Source organism: Typopeltis vanoorti, chromosome 9 (genome assembly GCF_054136105.1).
Source record: "Typopeltis vanoorti isolate ZY-2024b chromosome 9, IOZ_Tvanoo_1.0, whole genome shotgun sequence".
NCBI lineage: Eukaryota > Metazoa > Arthropoda > Arachnida > Uropygi > Thelyphonidae > Typopeltis > Typopeltis vanoorti.
In genome coordinates, this window is record NC_143557.1 from 69,343,538 (window position 1) to 69,364,684 (window position 21,147).

Sequence of the window (21,147 nt, forward strand, 5' to 3'; positions counted from 1 at the left end):
CCATGTGTCTAATGATTGTTTCACCATTCTTTGCCATTGCCCAGTCCATTGTCAGGTGATTTAAATCCTGCAAACCCTTCCCAAACACTCCTTCACAATATTAAAATAGTGCCATAAAATACCACCAAAACACAAGAACAACAGCATCAACAGAAAGGAATGCTAACCTGAATAGTTGAAACATGAAGGCTTATCCCATAGAAACACCAATACTGAAAATGAATCAAGTTTTTTTGAAATCTCAAGACAAAAAGCATATAATTAGGCAAATAATGCAGGAATTAGAAAAAGCAGAAAGGCATAGGAAGAACAAGAAAGTTTATTTTTATTATACAAATGAATAGATAAACTAAAGAGCACTACTAATTTAAGAAAAAATCTAGTTGTCAAATATTATTTCTAGTTTTCATGCTTGCAATTTCATAAATTTTTTAAAGGATCAACCAGATTTATTGAATATCTTATCTGACAAGGACAATAATTAACACTTGATTTTTACACATGTATTACAATATTAACATATTTGAGTTGTTTTACTTACAAATAATAATAATTTTCACATTTTGACTTAAAATGTGTCTTCAGGTTAAACTAACATATGAATTATTGCTTTATTAATTAAATATTATTGTGCAACTCCAAACTGCAATACTACTATTTTTATTATTTAATTAGAAATTATGAAAAACAGCTTGGAAAGAAGAGGATGAAAGTGTCCCAATATCCCAACATTTATCGACAGATCATATTTTTCTACTAGAAGTGAGCCTCCGTATGAGGCAAATCTGTGAAGTCACTGCCATAACGTACACAAAATTAACATATTTCAGTGGAAAATTAAGACAGCATTTCTCAGCACATTTCTTACAATACCATAACGCAGTGGCTAATTTTATGTACTACTATACGTTTCTATTTATACATTGTGGGCAAAACATCGCAGGAGACCCAACCTATCCACAATCTATCATACCTCTCCTTGAACCCATTAACACCCCAACTACCCATGACGTCTATAGACGTCCAGCAAAATGGATACGATTCTGTAACACTTATTGAATAACATGGATAAGAAGTGCCATTTGGTCTCATTATTTCATCCACCATAGCCAGTAGAGAGGTTAACAAAGTATTCACAACTAACACTGGCAACTCATCCACTCATTCACAACTCCCCAAGCAAAAAATCTAGTTCTCACACCCCCAACTAACCACACCTTTATTTAACTTCCAGGGATAACCCCTTGTTTTGGTCCCTCCCCTGCATTTCCCCTATAAAATCCTTTAAGCAACTTAAATGTTTCTGTCATATCCTTTCTTTTTCTCCTATCAACCAACTTCTGCAATTCACTCAGCTTCAATCTATCCTCATAGAGAACATTCCACAAGTCACTCACCTCTGAATTCTCTCCAATGCTTCCTCAACCCCAAGAAACCCAGGAGTCCAGATTTGAGCACAATAATCCAGATGTGGGCACATCAAGGCCTTATAAAGAAGAATAACAGTGTTCTTATCTCTACTTATTACTGTGTTCTTCAATAGCCAAGTATAATCTTATGGGCTACCTTTAGCAATATGTCCTCTAAACTTTAACTCTCTGTCTACCATCACCCCTAAATCTCTAGCTTCATTATTTCCTGGAGAACATTGCCATCAATGTGATAAGTGGCTTGTAATCTATTTATTTATCCATGAGTCATATGCATAACTTTACGTTTCTCCACATTAAACAGACATCCATTATTTTTTGCCCATACTGACAGTCTATTTAAGTTGTCCTGCAAGCTCTCCACATCGCCTTGATAAACTGTTACTGTACTACATAATTTTGCATAATCAGCAACAATCAGATATTTTCTTTCAGTTTATTTCCTATATCATTTATGTACAAATTAAACAGCAATAGTTCCAGCACTTAACCTTATGGCACACACACCATCACCTGTTTTCACCTTGATTCTGCTCCTCCATATACCACTTTTTTGATATCTGTCCAGCAGCAATCCTCTTATCCATCCAAATTTGTTCTAATTTGCATAACAGACTTTCATGTTGTATTCTGTCAAATGCCTTTGCAAAATCATCATTTAGCCATTATCCTTTATCCAACTCTGCTGCTACTCCATTATAAAAAGTTAGTAAATTACTAAGGCACAACCGATCCTTCACAAAGCATTGTTGCCCTTCATACAGTATCATATTTTTATCCACCCATTCTTGAATTCTCTTTTTGACCAATTTTTCCAGTACTTTTACTGCCATGCCTGAGATACTGATTGGTCTATAATTTGCTACTGCATTCTTAGAACCTCCCTTAGGAATTATTCTGCTCTATTTCCACTCCCTTGGAACTCTACCAGAGCTGAGACTTACATTAAAGAGCCTAGTCAAAAGCATTGGCAGTTCTCTTGCACATTCTCACAAAACCCTAGCTGATATCCCAATCTAATCCCACATATATATTTACATTGAGATTCTGCAATATCCTAAGAACCTCCAATTCATACACCTCTGTTCCCACATTAGTGTCTGTAACAGGTTAAAGCAGTAACCTCACTAGGATGATATACCCTTGCAAAGTGGTCACTCAGTAACTCAACTATTTTATCTGCTTCTGTCTCCTTGTGACCATCATCATTCATTAAGATTAATCTTCCATAGTCATTCTTTCTCTTACTTGCCACATAACGAAAGAACTCTTTGGGATTTCCTTTGTCCTGCTTGGCTAGATTCTTCTCATAATCTGATTTTGCCTTCCTTGCCATGTTCGTCACGTTTCTTGCCTGAAGCTTGCATTGTTCATACGTTTTCTGGTTATCTTTCTCTTTATATACCTTCCACAGCATTTTCTTCTTCTGCAACGTGCACTTAATGATATTACTCATCCATTTAACTCCTACCTGATTAACCCTCCTTAACCTAGGTATACAATTTTAAACTATATTTTAAAAACATAGTTTAAAAACTATATTTTTAAAACTATGTATTTTAAACTATATCCCATACACTTTGCATGGGATATAGTTACGGGTCACTAAAATCCTTATCCAGCAGGGTTTTATGCCATTGTACAGATTTAAACTTCTTCCTAAGCATATCATAATCACCTGCCTTGTGGTTCCATAAATACCCCTTCTTGATAGAATATTTCTCATGTTTTACAAATCTTCCAAGAAATCAAGATCACATTGTCACTTTCACCAATTGGAGGCAATGTGATCACATTGGTTATGGATAGCTCTTCTGATCTTATGACCAGATCCAATACTCTCCCACCCCTAGTCACCTCCATCACATGATGCCTGAAGTAATTATCTCTTAGCAGGGGTATAAATTCTATTTCCTTCCTTCCAGTCTATATCTCCACAGTTGAAGTTCCCCATAATAATCACTCGACCTGTACTCATTGTACTAATTTGGCTATGCATGTCTTCCAGATCATCTGTTGAACTCTCTGGCCTATAGCAACACCCAACTGTATATTTTGTCTTACTGGCCCCAATCTCACACCAGATTGTTTCATATTATGATAGTGAAATTAAATAAATTATGTAAAAGAGTTTTTTAATTAATAGGATTTTGAATATATTTCATTTTAAACTGTATTTGAAAATCTACAAACTAAGATTTAACAAACTAGTGTATTTATTTACTAATAAAATTATCTCATGGCTCACGAGGGCAGGAAAACCATGCAGTCCACCAGTGAGCTGTTGACTACACTTTGAGAAATGCTGACTCAGAGGATAATTGCAATAATGAAATAAACACTGACACATAAGGATATGGAAGTCATTCTGCCTATTTACAAGGCTCTGATTTGACCTCACTTGGGCTAATGTGTGCAGATTTGATGTTCTGATTTCCAAGGTGACAGATACAGTGGATAGGGTCCAAAGGAGAATCTTAAGATTCTCCTTTGGACCCTATCCACAGATGGTAAGATGGTATTGGGACTGAGAAGTATAATTATATGAACAGATTGAGGATTTGTGGACTGTAGATACTAGCAAACAGGAAAAAGATGGAGACAAGGGTCAGACAGGATACTGATAGATGGAATTTTTCATTTCAAGGAGGGTGGGATTTGAGAATAAATGCAGTCCAGAAAGGGATGAGAAGCTAGTTTTTTCTTTCACAGGGTGATACATGATTGGAATGGCTTACCTTTAAAGGTGGCAACTGCAGGTAGTGTAAATGAATTCAAGAAATGGCACGACAGCTGACATGTGTGATATGTAATCTTCCTCAATGAGTGTCTTCCTAGAGGTCTCTGGAAATAATATATTTGTTGCAAGAGGAGAGCCTGATCTGAAACTCTTAGAAATCAAGAAAAGACACTAAAATTATTATCAACTAATAAATTATATAACATAATCATGAGTCTGGAAGAGTTTAAAAGTCATTTTTGTCTCCAGGTTGGAATGTGGCTTTCACAGTTTTCTTTATATAATCTTTCTAATTCTTCCAGACAAATTTGAACAGATCAACCCATACGGCCATCAGGAGGCCACATGAAGCAGGAATTCTGTAAACTGCTGGACAGGAGTGAGAGGAAGAGGAGGAGGAATATTTATCCTTAAGAGAGCAAGGATCGATTTTGTGAAATGGACAGAAGGATACTTGAAAGTTAATTTAGCACATAAGTCTTATAAGCTTCTCTGATAGACCTTTTAGATATGGAATGGAAACTTAAGAAACTTCCTCTGAAGAAAGAATGGGATGATGGCTAAAATTATCAGCTGTTTTTTTAGTGATAAAGTTGGGGTTGTAGTCAATGGAGATGAAAGTGCCTCTGATGAAAGAGAGCTCTGCTTTCAGAAGACAGTCAGTGGAGCATACATGATGGTCTAAGGTTTTGATGATGCCAGATGCTAGAGATAGGTGACAATGCTCCCCTTACTTGTTTTCTTCTTTATACTAAGAGCTAAAGACTACCATTATATGTTGTGTATGGATGAGAATGCCAGAGAATGGAAAGTGATGATTGCTGTCTTCTAATTTAAATTTAATCCTAGGATGAAGTGAATTAATTTTCTGATGAGAGAGAGAGAGAGAGTGAAATAAGAAGAGCTCCAGACTGTGAAAATGTTGTTGAGAAAGCCATAGAGAAGATCTGGAAGAGAAGATGGTAAGTACAAAGACTATTCTAAATGTTTGTATAGTAGTTGGGTAAGGTGGGAGAAACAGATGAACCACTACAGTGCCTTCAATTTGTTTGTAAAAAGAAAAATACTCGGTTTATAGTGAAGTCAAATTATTTCACAATATCTAGATAGAACTCGTTGCATGATAACTCTTAGTTATCTGTAAGATGGATATTTGCAGAGCAAAACAACACACACAAACCAATTAAACGATCCGTTAGTAATAATATAATTTCCAAAATCTGGTTCTTAGCATTTCTGAGTTTTGAATTTCATGAGATTATTTATATTAAAAAAATATATAACTGTTTTAGGAAAAGATGATTAAAAAAAAAAGTGTATTAAGAAATCTTTAAAATAACTTTTAAAGATCTATGTGTGTGTGCCAGATGATCTCTTTTAATCACCCAGTTTCTAAAGTCAAATAGCAGTTGTTTTTCCATAACTCACAATATTACTTTTGCACTGAGCTATGGACTGTTTAACCACCTGAAGATTATAACAGTCTACAGAATTTCCTAGGAATCTACTCACAGGATTTGTATAATAATTAACGTAACATTTATAAATTTCTACTATTATTAAACAAAAAGTTTATTTCCCCTAGTTCTCACTGTGACACCAAAAGAACTGTTATTAATATTTCAGGCCATTAAAAGATGAAATTTTCATGCTTTCCAGGGTGTAGATTTTGCTGTAGCACTGAAACCATTCCCATTATGGATTTCATGTTTAATATCGATAAAAGTCTTTGTAACGTTCCAAAGTCAATTGCAGATTCAGAGGAAATTATATTATAATTAGACTATATTATAATATTTGTAAAGCAAAACACAAAATTCCAATTAAAAGATCCGTTAGTAATAATGTAAGTTCTAAAATCTGGTTCTTAACACTCCTGAGTTTTAACTTTCAAGAGATTTATAAAAATAAATAACTGTTTTAGGAAAAGATCTTCATTCCTTCCTTATAGAAAGGGTATATCTCAGAAGTTCACCAGACTTCTATTACAGATTAACCTTGAACTCCCCTTCTATCCAATCTGCAAACTAAATTCATTCTTACACTCTCATAAGGATAAATATCCTCTTCTTTCCTATCCAGGAATTTAGAGAATTCCTTGCTCAGCTCAGCCTCTCCTATTATGAGCAGACAAGTTAGTCTGCTTGAATCTGTCTAGAACAGTGATGGCAAACCTTTTTACCCAGGTGTGTCAAACATATTTTTTTTTTAAATATTGACATTCTCGATGTGACTCTTGCATACATGCGTTATAAATTTAACTACATAATCATAGATGGTGACGTATACATATCATATCAGGGTATTTATTTAATAGGACATTGATATAAAATCTATGAATTCATATTATACAATTAATTTAATAAAGTGAAATTACAAACTTACATTACATTTAATGACTTTTCTGTTGCTGAATACTGGTAGCAAGTTGCTTTATAGAAGGGCCATAGTGTGTACATTTTAATGCTACACAGAAAACGCTCAAAACATTGCTCATTCTATTTCTCTCTTTCAATTTGATATTATTTAAGGCAGAAAATAGAGTTTCACAAGAGTATGTAGAAGAGATAATTGTTAGAAGAGCTTTAGCAAAGATTTTAAGAGCATGAAAGTTTTCGGGAAGGCTATTCCACACGCTTAGAATTTCACAGACTAAATTTTTACATGCAGTACCATGCAGACGTTCCCGCTCAAGATCTTCTAATTCATTTCTAAAAGTAATAAACTTTCTTTTCCAGATAGAATTACACTGGAAGTTGGCTAGTTGCATTTCTAGATCTTTTAAATCCAACCACTCACAGCCATCTAATTTAAGATCCATAAATTGTTTCATCAGGATACTTTATGAATTAGATTGTTTGTTGCAACATTCGAAATTGCTCAAATCTAGAAGAAAACTGCTCAGTTACTGACTTTAGAACTTCGATAGATTGGTTAATATGTTGTTCACGATTTTTGGGGCTGGTTTCATTAAAAAAAAATTTCACTCTTGGGAAATACTTAAAATTGTTACTTTCTAAATGACGTTCAAATATTTTGAATTTATTCAATATAACATCGACAGATTTTCTGAAACCTTGCAATTGTATATTAAATTCATTCAGGTGCAATGAAAAATCTGTGAAAAACATCAGCTCACTGAGCTAAGCAGAATCGTTCAACTGAGAAAATTCGTGCTCCATGCCCTTCATATTTAAATATAATTTCATTTCATTTAAACATTCAACCAACCGTTCAAATATTTGGCCACAACTCAACCATCGAATATTATTGTACATTAATAGACCATTGTACACTGATTCAACTTCGCTTAAAAGTGAATTGAATTCTCGTTTGTTTAAAGTCCTGGCAGCAATAAATTAGTTACCTTTGTCACAAATCTCATCACATCATCCAAATCCTTTAAGCCTGATTTAACACACAGTGTCTCCTGATGTATAATACAATGAGGGAATGACCAACATATTCTGTAAATTGTTTGATAAAACCGACATTACAGCCAACCATATTAGGCATACCGTCCGTTTGTAATCAAAAATATTTTCGATAAATCTGTTTCTCAAGGAACACTTGAACAATACAGTCGCATATGTCTGTATTGTTCAAGTTTTGAGATAAATTTTCCAACTTTATCAATTCCTCGTGCATAGAATCTCCATGAACACACCTTGCAATAATAGCCAATCGAGCTGATGATGTAATATATGTAGTTCAGTCAAGAAAAATCGAAAAACAATGGTATGAGTTCAAGTCTTGTTGTATTTGATTTTCTATACTAGCATTCATTGATATAACTCTGTCTTTAATAGTATTCCTACTTAATGGTAACTCTTTCATGCGCTTTACAATAGCTTCCTTATTATGAAAGTCCTCAAATAAAAATGGTGCACACTTTACAAAAGCTTCTTTAATATAATCACCATCACTAAGTGGTTTCCCTTGTTCAACAATAGTATGTGAAATACTGTAACTTGTGGCTACTAAATTTGAAGGTCCTGAAACAAATTTAATTAAAGTCCCTGATTGTGATTCTGCCAGTTTTATATGTTGCGATATGTATTCTTTGCATTCTTCAAAAGTTTTTTCTAGTAGTCATTTGTGCTTAGTTTCAAAATGTCTTCTTACATTCCAAGTTCTACTCACAGATAGCACCATATGGTTTACAGAGAACTTTATCCCTCTATCAATAACACCGTATTTTTCAGTCCAGGCATCTTGAAAATTTCTTCCACTTCCTTCCTGTGATAATTTAAGTTTTTTTATTAGTGATAGCTGCCATTGTAAAAGGGTTCACAAATTAAAAAATAGCACAATTATATACAGCAGTAATTAAGCAGCAATAATTAATAAGAACTAACAATTACTGGAAATGAATTATACACCAGCAACTCAAATTACTTAAGTGGCAGACCATGCAAGACTATCACTACTTCTTTCAGTAGGGTTGCCAGATTTATTACCATACGTTCGTAGCAACCTTGTTACGTTTTACTCTCTATCAAGCTACTAAATAGCAGCTATTTAGTGGGTTTTGTTGCGACTCATCATAAGTTGTTACTATTTGCATTATTTAACAAAATTTACTGAATTTATTGCAACTATAAAAATGTTTTCATTATTTACTCAGATCAATTCAAACTTTAATGCTGCAAATTATATTTTCTGTTAAAGTGGTTTTAAATATGTTTAGAACTTGTATTACTCAGTCGAGAAACTTGGAGTGCACGCATGAACGAATTTCACACAGAAGTCAAAGGAAAACTTTAAGTTTATAATATAAAAAGCACATATTTATAAGTTTGTATCATATAATATTGATAATAATTTTTATAAGTTTTTATAATATCATATGACCATGCAGATATTATAATGATTATGAAAGAAAAGGTAAAATTAAAATGCTTGTTGTTTATAGGCTAGTTACAAAATAAAATAGAAATAAGCTAACTACAAAATATAATTCTTTCACTGAACCGAAACCTATCTTCGCCTTAACTGAGTGCAATCTTACATGATTTATCTCAGTTTTTTTTCATCAGAATACCATATTTTCAATATAAGAGTCAGAGTTATTGAATTTGCAATAAACTAGTGAGATATCTGGATAGCAAATAAGTTGGTAAGCTGATACCATCAACTATCAGTCATACTGGAATGTTATTTTTGTGAATTTTACGAGAACCATATAATCTCTGCATTATAAGGTGAAGAGACTTAGGTTTCCATTTTAAATTAGGTGACCAGTTAGGCAGGTTCTGGAGTAATTCATTTGTCAGCATATCTAGTCTAGGTAGGATTCACTACCAAGAGGCAAGTAGGTAGAGAAGTCTGCAAGCATGAGAGATATTTTAAAATATAATCATTGGTGTTCAATAACAAATGCTGCATTGCACTAAGCCTTGACGATAATGATAATTTTGTTTTTACTTAAAGCATAAAGTGCCTTTTCCAAATTGGTAATGTTGATCCTTTACTTGCTCATTTTATTTGGAGAATCAAAAGGAAGATAACTACCTTTTTTCACACTGCATAATATGTCCATTTTTGAAAAAGAGTGAGTGATTGCAAAGTTGAAACCTTTTTTTTTCAAGACAGACAATTTTAAATGTTAGTAATTTGACAGGTTGAGAAAGTTTTGAGTAGTAAGGATAATGCATGACAAGATTTCAAGAAACAATGACTTGTTAAGTATAACTACCGGCCTGGTTGCCTGAGTGGTTAGCGTATCTGCTCTCCAGCCAAAAGGTTGTGGTTTTGAATCCCACCGTGGGCATGGACATTTGTGATTGTCAGCGAAAATACTAGTGATGATGATGATGGGCAGTAGATAGCATTGGTGTAGATGATGCAGTTCGCTGTAGTTCATGGAGACAGAGAGCTGTAGAGCAGGTGCCCTCCCTCGATGAGTCTTTGGACTCCCTGGAGGTGTCGCATAATAATAATAACTTACTATCAAATAATTAAATTTATTTGAAATAAGAAAGAAATTAGCCAAACCAAACCAGCTGTATACAAGATGACATTTAACACGTTCATGCTAGGCTATGTTTTACATGTGCTGCACATCTGGTAGCAGCTCACTTGACTCTGTAACATATCCCTTCCTCTTCTGGCAGACATGCTTTTACACATTGACATTGTGTAATGACATGTCAATTTTAAGTGTTTTTTTTTTTTATAATTTTCCATGTAAAACCAATATTTGTGAACTATCTTCATGGTGCACTTTAAACTTTTAGAAATTTAAAAATACAAACAAAATAAATTATAGAATTTCTCTTAATGATGAGTGAATTTTACAACCAGAAAGAAAAAAGTCTTTCCATTCAAATATAACTTTTGTTTCTCTAGGAATCACATGTAATGATTTGTCGCATCCCAGCCCATGGGTGAGTACCAAATGATACAATTTCTATGTCCAGCAGGCAGTGGTGAGCTATGGAAATTTTAACAAGGGCTCGCATCGTCAAGCAAAAAAAAAAAGAAGAAAAAAAAAGCCGTATTTCACACAAAAACTATTATTAATACAGCTTCTGTACAAATTCCAATCAAAAAGTATGAGAGGACAATCAACCTCTAAAGGCTATCATTATTAAACAAATATTTCATGATCTAAACATGAAATATTTGCACACAATCAACTGTATTAATTTATCTTACATAAGAAAAACATTTTTTAATATAATAAGAATATTAATAATAAGAATAACTATCAAAATATAATAAGAATGAAATCTTTTATAATCTTTTATAAAACATTTGATTGGCTACTGGTTTTACCATACGATTGGCTACAAGAAGAGAGAAGGGTAAAGATAGTGCATGTGCTTATTTTATTTTCAAACTTGGGCACATTCATTATAGAGAAGTTGAAACAATAATTCCAAATAATCTATACACTGCCGAATAGACTAATTTTTGTTAGGTTACGTATGAGTTTGTCGCTTAATATGTTTCAAAAAACAAATTTTTTTTTTTTGAAAAAATAAAAAAGTAAACAAGAAGAACAAGGGGCTCACAAATTTGAGAAAAATTTAACAAAGGGCTCGCACGAGTCCCTTATAGCTCACCACTTCCAGCAGGGATGTTTAAACAGATTTTAACTTATGGATCTGATTGCTGTATTAGAAATAAAACTGCTGCTCAATCCACAGATATGGATAGAAACTATAGGCAGTATGACAGTTCTGAAAGAGGGAATAGAAGGTGTAAATAGCAGTACCACATTAAAATGAATATAAAGGAACTTGACATTCAAAATGTATAGATACAGGAACTTCAATAAATGGGAAATGGTAGTAAAACAGGTAGGTGTGTGTGCGTACACGCACACTATATGCTATACTGATGTACTTCGTAAAAAAATAAATAAAATAAAAATAAACGAGAAGGAGAGATGCAATCATATAATCATTTGGACACAATTTCTTAACTGAATTCTCGAATAGTGATATCATTCATTACTACAGCAACTGACCCTTGAGTTGTTTTTTTTGGCACATATGCTAGACATGATTTTCATTATCATCATTTCCTAATATTATAAACTCTGAGTATATAAGATCCTGTGATAGTGCTGCATAATCAATTTCACATTTGTTACTAGCTTCCTATTGACAGTTTTATCCTAAATAGCAGTCTTCTAATAGCAGTGATTCAGAACAGCAGTGCATTAGAAGACCAAAACATATGACATGATATATAAAGGTTAATGCAGAATAAAACTTAATAGAAAGCTAGCAATAATGTGAAGTTGATTATGTAGTACTGTCAACAGCATCCTATACACCCATTGACTTTACAATATCAGGAAGCAATGATTATACCGAAAATATGCTGGCCTGGTTGGCAAAGTGGCATTCCAACCTGCAAAAGGCTGCAGGTTCGAATCCTGCCATGGACATGGACGTTTGTCATTGTCTGTGGAAATACTAGTGGTGGTGGACAGTAGATGGCATTGGTATAGGTGTGATTAGCTGTAGTCAGTGGATTGAGTGGTGGAGACAGAGTTGTAGAGTAGGTGCGCTCTGTCGATGAGTCTTCTGGACTCCCTGGAGGTGTCACACACTAATAATAATGTCTATAGCACATATGCCTTGGCATTTGTTATTACAGCAGCTGAAAATTCAGCTGCTGTAATAATAAATGATTATTATCCATTACTTTTAAATCTTTTAATTCTGAATTAAGAATGATAAAAATAAATAACAGCACTGATATATAAAAATAAGGAAGAGCAGAAACAAAGAAATGTGTAGGCCCATTATAGATTTATTATTTATATAAATGATAGTAATTTTTATTTATTTATTTTATTTTTGCTTTAGTTCAAAATAGTGAAGTAGCATTATGGTTACTAAAATTAGCTCACTATGAATGTTAACAATATTACTTGTGCAAGGGCTGAACTGTACCTGTGATTCTCCTTTAACTGTAAGTTTCACACTTTCTACTGTGGCAGTTATTACTACAGATGCAACAACTTCTGTAATTATCTGGCTTTCTAGCATTGCAGTTACTGATGAAGAAATCTGTTCACTATCATTTGTTGATGAGACTGCAAAATTGGGAATGTTACACATTAAAAAGCAATCAAAGATTCCTAATAGAACCATGATACCAAAAATTATTAACCTAATTAGGCCTTTTTCAAATATTTCAATCATCAAATGTACCATATTTTTCGCCTTATAAGATGCACCGTTGTACTGGACACATCATTTTTCATGTCGAATTTTTTTTGGGAAAAAAAAATTCTTCGGAGTATAAGATGCACGAATTATGCATCAAATTTTCATGTATTTTTTTTTTAATTTTAATATGTATTATCTGTTTATTAGATTAAAAAATAATTATTCTTAAAAATCAAAAAATACAATCAGAATATATATAATAATATAAACAAAATAAATTGTTTATATTATATATATATATATATATATGAAGATTAATTTTGTTAATCTTCTTTTCGAATCTCTATTCATCTTCACTCAAAATTTTTGGAACTTGATTCGTCATCAGAAACCGAGTCATCGCTGTCTTGAAATAAGTCATCCTCTGTACCATCAAGAGAATTACTAATGCCACTCTTTTGATAAGATTCTATAATAATTGCAGGTTTCACTTCATTTTATGAACTCTTTAGCCATTCACACACCTGCAAGATTGTGACTTTCTTTCTCCTACTTGTAGCTGTTTCTTCAAAAATTTGGAGATTGCATTCAATTGACCCATTTTCTCCTCATAAATCCTTTAAATGGTTTATTTATTGATACATCTAAAGGTTGAAGCGTGCTCCTGGGATTACAGCTATTTTTGAGTTCATTTTGTGAAGTTCATTCTTAACATCTTCAGTTTTATGTCATCTAAACTGATCCCATACTAAAAAAGCAGGTTTCTGATGTAAGCTTTCAGGGCATCTGGCCCACACCTTCTTTATCCATAACTTCATCCCTTCCTCATCCTAATTATTAACCTAATTAGGATGAGGAATTACAGGTTTCACTTCATTCTTAAAAATTATATATATATTATTATTATTATATATTATTATTATTATAAATTATTATTATTAAATTTTTATGCACACATGCATAAAACTTTCCCAGGGGAGATTTCTGCAAATCTCACTTGGGAAATTTTTCTTTGGGCATTGTTTGTCTTTTAAAAATTAAAAAAGTGACAATTTTGTTCAATCTGCATAGCACAACAAAACAGTAGAGTGGGTTTTTTCATGACCAGAAGTTTTAACAATTATTTTTACCTTTGGAGTCAACAGTCTTGTTTGAGGACACATCGAAAGTCAGAGGCACTTCATATTAGCTATCTGTGTAAGTTCTAAATTGTCTTGTTTTCTAGCATTTACGATGAATCTGTGAAATGCAATCATTTTATTTTCGAATTCGTCTGGCATTTTCTGTGATATTTTCATTTTTGCACACGTGCATAAATCATTTCTCTTCACAAATCTAAAGCACCATGATGTCGACTTTGATTTTACAAAGTCAGCATTTCTTTCTCTTGCCAATAAGTTTGCTTTTTGAATAATCATTTTTGTAGATAAGCAGCAACCCGATCTTCTTTGATCCATTATTCAAGTTTTTAATTCATTTTCAATTTCTGGCCATTTTGCCGGTTTTCTGTGGAGATTGTGTTTTTTTTAATTTGCTTCTATTAACTGCTGCTCTTCTTTCCTCCAAGTTCGTACCATTTTTATGTAGGCAGAGGCCTAAAGTGTTCTGCTGCCCTATTGCCATTGTTTATTGCATACTCAATCACACTTTGCTTAAATGCCATCGTATAACTATGTCTATGTTTTGTAGAATCCATGAGTTATACAAAAAATTAAATATAATAATGTATTAATTAATGTAATAATTTAAATGTGTGACCGTTAATGACTGTGTAACTATTCAAACTGATCACACGTTACTGACAAGTGGTGATGCACTGTAACTGATATATATAAAAAACACATCAGTGTATAAGACACATCCTAATTTTCAGTACAAAAAAGCACGTCTTATAAGGTGAAAAATACAGTAATTAGACTTTCACCTCACCTCAAGAGAAAGGAATAATACAAACATTAATGAACAGGCTGAAATCATCATTGGCAATGAAACTTCCAAGTTTTACACACCCCAACTAAAATCGTAAAGAAATATATTGTCTTTTAGTGGTTATGATGACAAGTTACACTAAAATACAAAGGCCTGACAGAGAAGCAGTTTCTATAAAGGAGTCATAATGAATAATCTTGCATAAAATGTTACAGAAATTATATCTTGATCTGAAGCAAAACAACAAAGTCAGCATATATATATATATATATATATATATACACACACACACACACACACACATATACGTGGGATGTTCAATAAGTAATAAGACTAATTTTACTGTGGAGAAACCACTCATCACAATATTAATTTCTGTGGAATAAAGAAATGTTGCTGTCTGTTAACAAAAGAGCTTGATAGATGGCGTATACGGGCTGATGTGCCAGAGTGTCATGTGACTAAATGCAAGCTTGTTTCGCCGTGCCTATGAGGCACGACCAGTCTTCGAAATGGAAGAGTCCTTGGAACAGCGTTATGCGATTAAATTTTGTGTGCATTTGCAAAAATCGACATCGGACACTTTTAACATGATACGCAAAGCTTTCCACGATGAAGCAATGTCGAGGGCACGTGTTTTTCGCTGGCATAAAACTTTTAAGGAAGGAAGGCAAAATGTGGAAGATCTTGAACGTGAGGGAAGACCAACATCCATCACAGAGAACAATGATCAACACAGCAGCAATTATCATCAAGCACATCAAAAGGAAGCATCCATTACTGAAGAATGGCTTCTTATTTCACCACGATAATGCAAGGCCACATATTGCTGGTTGTGTAGTGGACGTTTTGCAGAAGAACAACACAGATATCCTACCACACCCTCCATACAGTCCTGATCTCGCACCGTGCGATTTCTGGCTGTTTCCTCAGCTCAAGGAACCACTAAGAGGCTGCCATTTCGAAAGCCACAAAGCATGTGTAAAAGCTGTGGAGGTGGTTTTAAAAGAACTCTCAAAAAACAGACTTTCACATGTGTTTAAGAAGTTGGTGCAACGTTGGGACAAATGCATCGCGTCTCACGGTTCGAAAAAGACCATGTAAATGATGACGATTAAAGGTAATCTGTTTTCTGTATAAATATAGTCTTATTACTTATTGAACAGCCTACATACACACACACACACACACACACACACACACACACACACACACACACACTGCAATCCCTCGATTAATGTGCCTAATGCATTCTTTAAAACAGGCGCATTAATCAACAATGCACTAATCGAATATAATAACCTATGGGAAAAAGTATAATTTGTTCCCCAATTTCTTTTTTGACCCTCAATTTTTTTTTTTACAAAAGAATTAGGGTATATCTCCGGGCCTAGTTAAAGGAAAACTATGAAGCTGAAAGACAATAAAACATATTCAGAATATCAATTTATTATTCTACTTCTTAGCAAGAATTGAGATAACATAGTTTGGCATGCACTGTTTCTTTTTTTTATACAACTGACGGTATGGCCCTATTGCCTCTTCTAATATTTCTGCAAATTGTACTGCTTCTCTCTTCATCAGGATCAGCCTCTAAGCATTGCTGTTTAAAAACTTCGATTGTACGAAAAATATTTTCAATTTGTTTGTGTGAAATCTCTTTGGGTTTGTCAGTGATTAAATTTTCTTCATATTCTTCAGGATTTTCCAGCTGTGCATCTAAATTTAGCAGGTCGGAATCACACAACCTCAAAATGAGATATAATTGACTTTGTTAGATCCTGAATGAAGGAATCTTGCAAAGAACTCATTCATTCAGAATCTAACATACTGAACTACACAGACAAAGAGAAATACCTGCACATCAGCTGAAATTAAAGTGAAACTTCTTCACATATGTATAAAATTGCATTAATTTCATGTACCATGTATTTAATCTATTGAGATCATACTGAGATCAAATTAGAGAATGTCTTAAAAGAGGAATTTGTTAATATTATTTAAGTCTCGCTTTAGCTGTATAGAGTGATTGTGAGTCACCAGATAGAGATTTAGTAACAATTCTTAGAAGGTATACAACTACGTGTCCAGCGTAACGCCGGAGGCAGTAGCTCATGAGGAAGGTACGTCGATGTGATTTCCGTGAATACAAGAGTATAACAGCAAAGGGGAGAGCAAGGGATGAACCCAAGGGGAGATAAGATATAGGTCGTGTGCAAAAGGGACTCCAAAAAGGGGGCGCTCGATCGAAGAATATAAGGGGATGAGCGCCGTATTGGTTCTCTCTTGTCTATTCGTTTTCCTGGTTCGTGGTTCAGAAGTTACCGGTGGTTCGAGTGAGGGGGATGAAGCGTCAGTGCTATGATGTCGGACGGCAAGTTTTCCTGAGAACGCTGTAGGATTCCACGCAGAGCTGAAGGTGAGATTTCCAGCCCTTGCAGAGAAGTCCCATTGAAAGGAATAGAGATGTTTCGTGAGATGCAGAAAATTGAGTCCGTGATCGGCAGTAATTATGAAGATAGCGTAGCTCCCACACTGGCATAAGGACAGCCAATAAATGAGAGGTAACCAGACATACACGTGGTGCTGAAAGACGTTGGAAAAAGTTCAGTAAAGTAGAATTACTCTATTTTGTGTTTAAAATTCCATAGAAGAGAGAAAATTATTTGTGAATGTAAATTATGAACATTATTCTAAAGAACTTTGTGGACAGACTCTAATTAGATAGTTAAAACCCCTTTGGGAATAAAAAGGATTTGTAAATTTATAGCAGAGTAACATTAGAATGTTTGTTATGTCATCTTATGAATAGCTTGCAGAAGGGAATTTTAGCTTAACATACCATTTGCAATTTATCCCATCTTCCAGTTACTGTGTATTACATGCTTTACAACTTTGATTTAATTTAGAGTATGTTAATCTCTTAACTCGAGCTTCCTTATTTAGCACTGAAACAAAAATTGAATGTATGAATTTCTTTAGTGTATTTTGCTTTGATATTCCAATAAACATGTTTTATTTACCTAAACCTGAGTCATGCCTGACAATGATTCCGATTTACCACTCATAAAAATAGAACCTATTTTGGCGGGAAGGAATTAGAATGTGTATATAATTATAGATTTAGGTCACAACTGCAGTCTGAATCTATATGGCCGTATTAAAGTAAGATATTGTGTAAGAACACCTCAGAATCTAGTATTGTCTCCCTGAGTAAGGATCTTTTCTGCTATAGGATACTGGCTGGCACAGCATAATATAAATTTGCCAGTATCTGAAGAGGAAACAATCCTAGATGTAAGTATATTAGGCCCGATATCTGAAGAAATAAATTAGCGATTAAAAGATAGAATAGGAGGATATAAATCAGTAAAATATAGAGAAAGCAACGACATAACAACTTAGATGCATTTGAAAAGCCTCTAAAATCATTTGCACCATGTGGAAGAATGTGCTTCCAAACGGCTCGCATATCGCTAGTAGTAATTTCATTCGACTTTATAACTATGCTGAGATTTCTCTGATTTGGCCAGAAAAGTATTGGAAAGCATTCACTTCCAAAAAAAGGCCGGTTTCACCGACATTTAATATTTGTTGGTCACAATAGCCCACTTCTTCCACCATTTTCTTGAAAATCTCTGGATAATTTGCGGCCATCTCCTTATCTGCACTTGCAGCTTCGGCTGTGATTAGAACATTATGTAGGCTATTTCTCTTTTTGAAATGCTCAAATCACCCAGCACTAGCGTGGTGCTGAGTGATTTCCATGACTGATAGCCCTTTCTTTCAAGATTGCAAAGAGACTTAATGCTTTTGATTTAATAAGGTCAGTGCTTAGCGGGATCTGTGTTTGGTTACAATCTTCGATTCATGTAGAAAGAAGTCTCTCTAATTCAATCGTTATAATACTTTGATTAATAATACTTTATTAATGTTATAATACTTTGATTTCGATGCATGCATGGTGAACTTGAGGCAGTCTTACCTTTCTTTTTGTATTCAGCAGCTTTGCTTAAAATTGCTCTTATAGTTGATTGATTCGCCGATTTTTGTGTTCTTGTCCTATCTTTGGTCTTGTTCATTTTTCTTTATTATTTCAAGTTATTCTTCCAATGAGATTACTTCTTGAATCATTTTCACACTTCCACATTTTGCTCACTAATTCTTTTACTCAGTGCTTTTTTTTATGGAAAAAAAGGTGCCAGTACTCCCCATGAAGATGTTATTACAGCAACTTCCACACTTTTAACATATCCTCCGGTATACCCTCATTGTCTCGCTTGGTTGGCATGCTTTGTGCGTTGCACTCTCCTTATGATCATAAATCTTTTTTCTTAATGACATTAACTGTTGTTTGCGAGATTCTCTAAAATGACTGATTTTGCCATTTGACCACTCCGCTGAAATTTTCGTTCCCATGTGTTTATCGATGACAAGACTTCCGACATCACAACACATTTTCAGCCCAACATTTTATTCTCGACATACAGCCACTCATTTCTCTCGCAGAAGTCATTTTTCTGCAAAAATGTCCAACATCGGGCTAATCATTATCAGAAGCTGCTTCCTTTTGACCACGTGGATTTTCGTCTTGGTTTCGTGATCCTCTTCACCAAGTGTATTTTCAGTGCTAGTTTTCTGTTTTACAGGATCACAAGTATATTCAACAATTTCTGCTTCTTCAGCCTTTCTGTTTTTCTCATTAGCATAAAGCAACTACTTATTTTTCTCATTTCGAACAATGATTGCACTGATTTAACTTAGATTAATTCAAAACTCACATGAACACCCGCCTGTTGCAGAGTGAATATGGAATTGATAAACCGATACTGGAAGCAATCGGAAGTGAACACAACTTCCTGTTTCTGGTTATGTACCAATCTATGAAACAGGAAAGCAGTATACCAACTTATGAGTAATCAAAACTGAAAATTCAATTCGTAAACACAGTACCACCTAACGGAATATTTATAATACATTTTGCTGTCAATAAATCACAAATTTTTAAAAACTTAAGAAAAAAGGTGCCGATACTGGGTACTGTTGCATACCGCCAGAAAAAAAGCACTGCTTTTACTCATGATGAAAGGTTGGTTAAATGCTTAAAAATAAAAAAAGGAAAACAACTGCATAGGAGGCATGAATGATCATCAAAATGCTATGTAATTAGCAGACAACATAAATTTTGACAGTAAATTTGGAACATAGTGCACATGGAAATAGTGTAGTATGCCATTAAAAAATAACTTTGTAAAATTTTTTAAATCAGTAACTAAATTTTGTGATCCTGGTGAGTGATTTTTTAAAATAGTTAGCCATAAAAATAGTATAAATAGAAAATTTTTAAAATCTGTAACATTTATTTTTAAGATGTACATAGGTGCACTACTCAAAGTTGGGTATAGAAAAAAAAATGATGCACTAATCGAAGGTGCATTAATTGAGGGATTGATGTATATTATTATTATCTTTTGTTGCAGAGTGTAGCAATAATCAGTTCAAGTACTGTCAGCACATGGCAATGGATTGTCAAGTGGCTGACAAAATCACAGGGACAAAAGCTAGTAGAGAAAATATTCAGTGTATAGAGTTCAAAAACCATCAATATCAACAGCAACTATCTCAAAGGATGAATTAGCAAAATGAACATAAGAGAAAAACTTTAGAACATCCTAGATTAGACCATTGGATATTACAAATAATGAAAATCAGAAAAAAGTAAATGAATTAGTCTGTAAATGCCAAAGAACTTTTTTTTTCTTTTTTAAATGCTATGAATGTTTTAAGTAATGTTTACAGTTTATATGTGAATCCCAATCGATAAAAGACCATAAACCCTATTCTAGAAAACTTGGTTCTCTTCAAAGCTAATTTAGACACTAAAAAAGCAGGGTGGCCAGACAATGATATTTGCAAATTATCATTGTCTGGTATGACAGAAAGTAGAATATGAAAATTTGTTGAAAATGAGTACCAGAACTATTTATAGGGACGCAAAGTTAGAATATTCAAGGTTTCAAAATTTGCTTGCATCTTTTAGAGGCCTACTGCAAACAGATCCTAATTTTTTTTAAAGATAGCAGAGAACTGAGTATCACTGTAAATCAGAATCTAACATTAGGAATATAAACAGTAATCTCCCACACCTAAATCGACCAACCTTTTTTAAAGTTGTGCTAAAGCCTCAGAATTATATTCTCAGATAACGAAGGCAATATCATTATTTTTGAAGATATTAAGCCCAAGGTCACTTAAGGGTCAAAGCTAAATAACTGGGAGGAGACTTACACATCGCCTTTTAGGAATGCAGAGAATCGACTGGGGCTTCTGACCTAATGTCCAATCCTCACTTTCACATGGTGTGCCCTGTTAGTAAGGATCCACTGGGTACTGAACAAGCAAGGCTGGGCTGGCA

The 21,147-nt window shown here is 33.8% G+C and overlaps 1 protein-coding gene across 1 annotated transcript in view; it reads right to left on the reverse strand.

Annotated features, from left to right (window-relative positions):
- The window catches only part of LOC150103130 (uncharacterized), a 607,032-nt gene that overhangs the window by 200,789 nt on the left and 385,096 nt on the right, over positions 1–21,147 (reverse strand). The window contains exon 19 of the mRNA XM_090397550.1: positions 12,585–12,727. Coding sequence (XP_090253676.1) covers positions 12,585–12,727 — 143 coding nt within the window. The remainder of the gene's footprint in view (positions 1–12,584; positions 12,728–21,147) is intronic.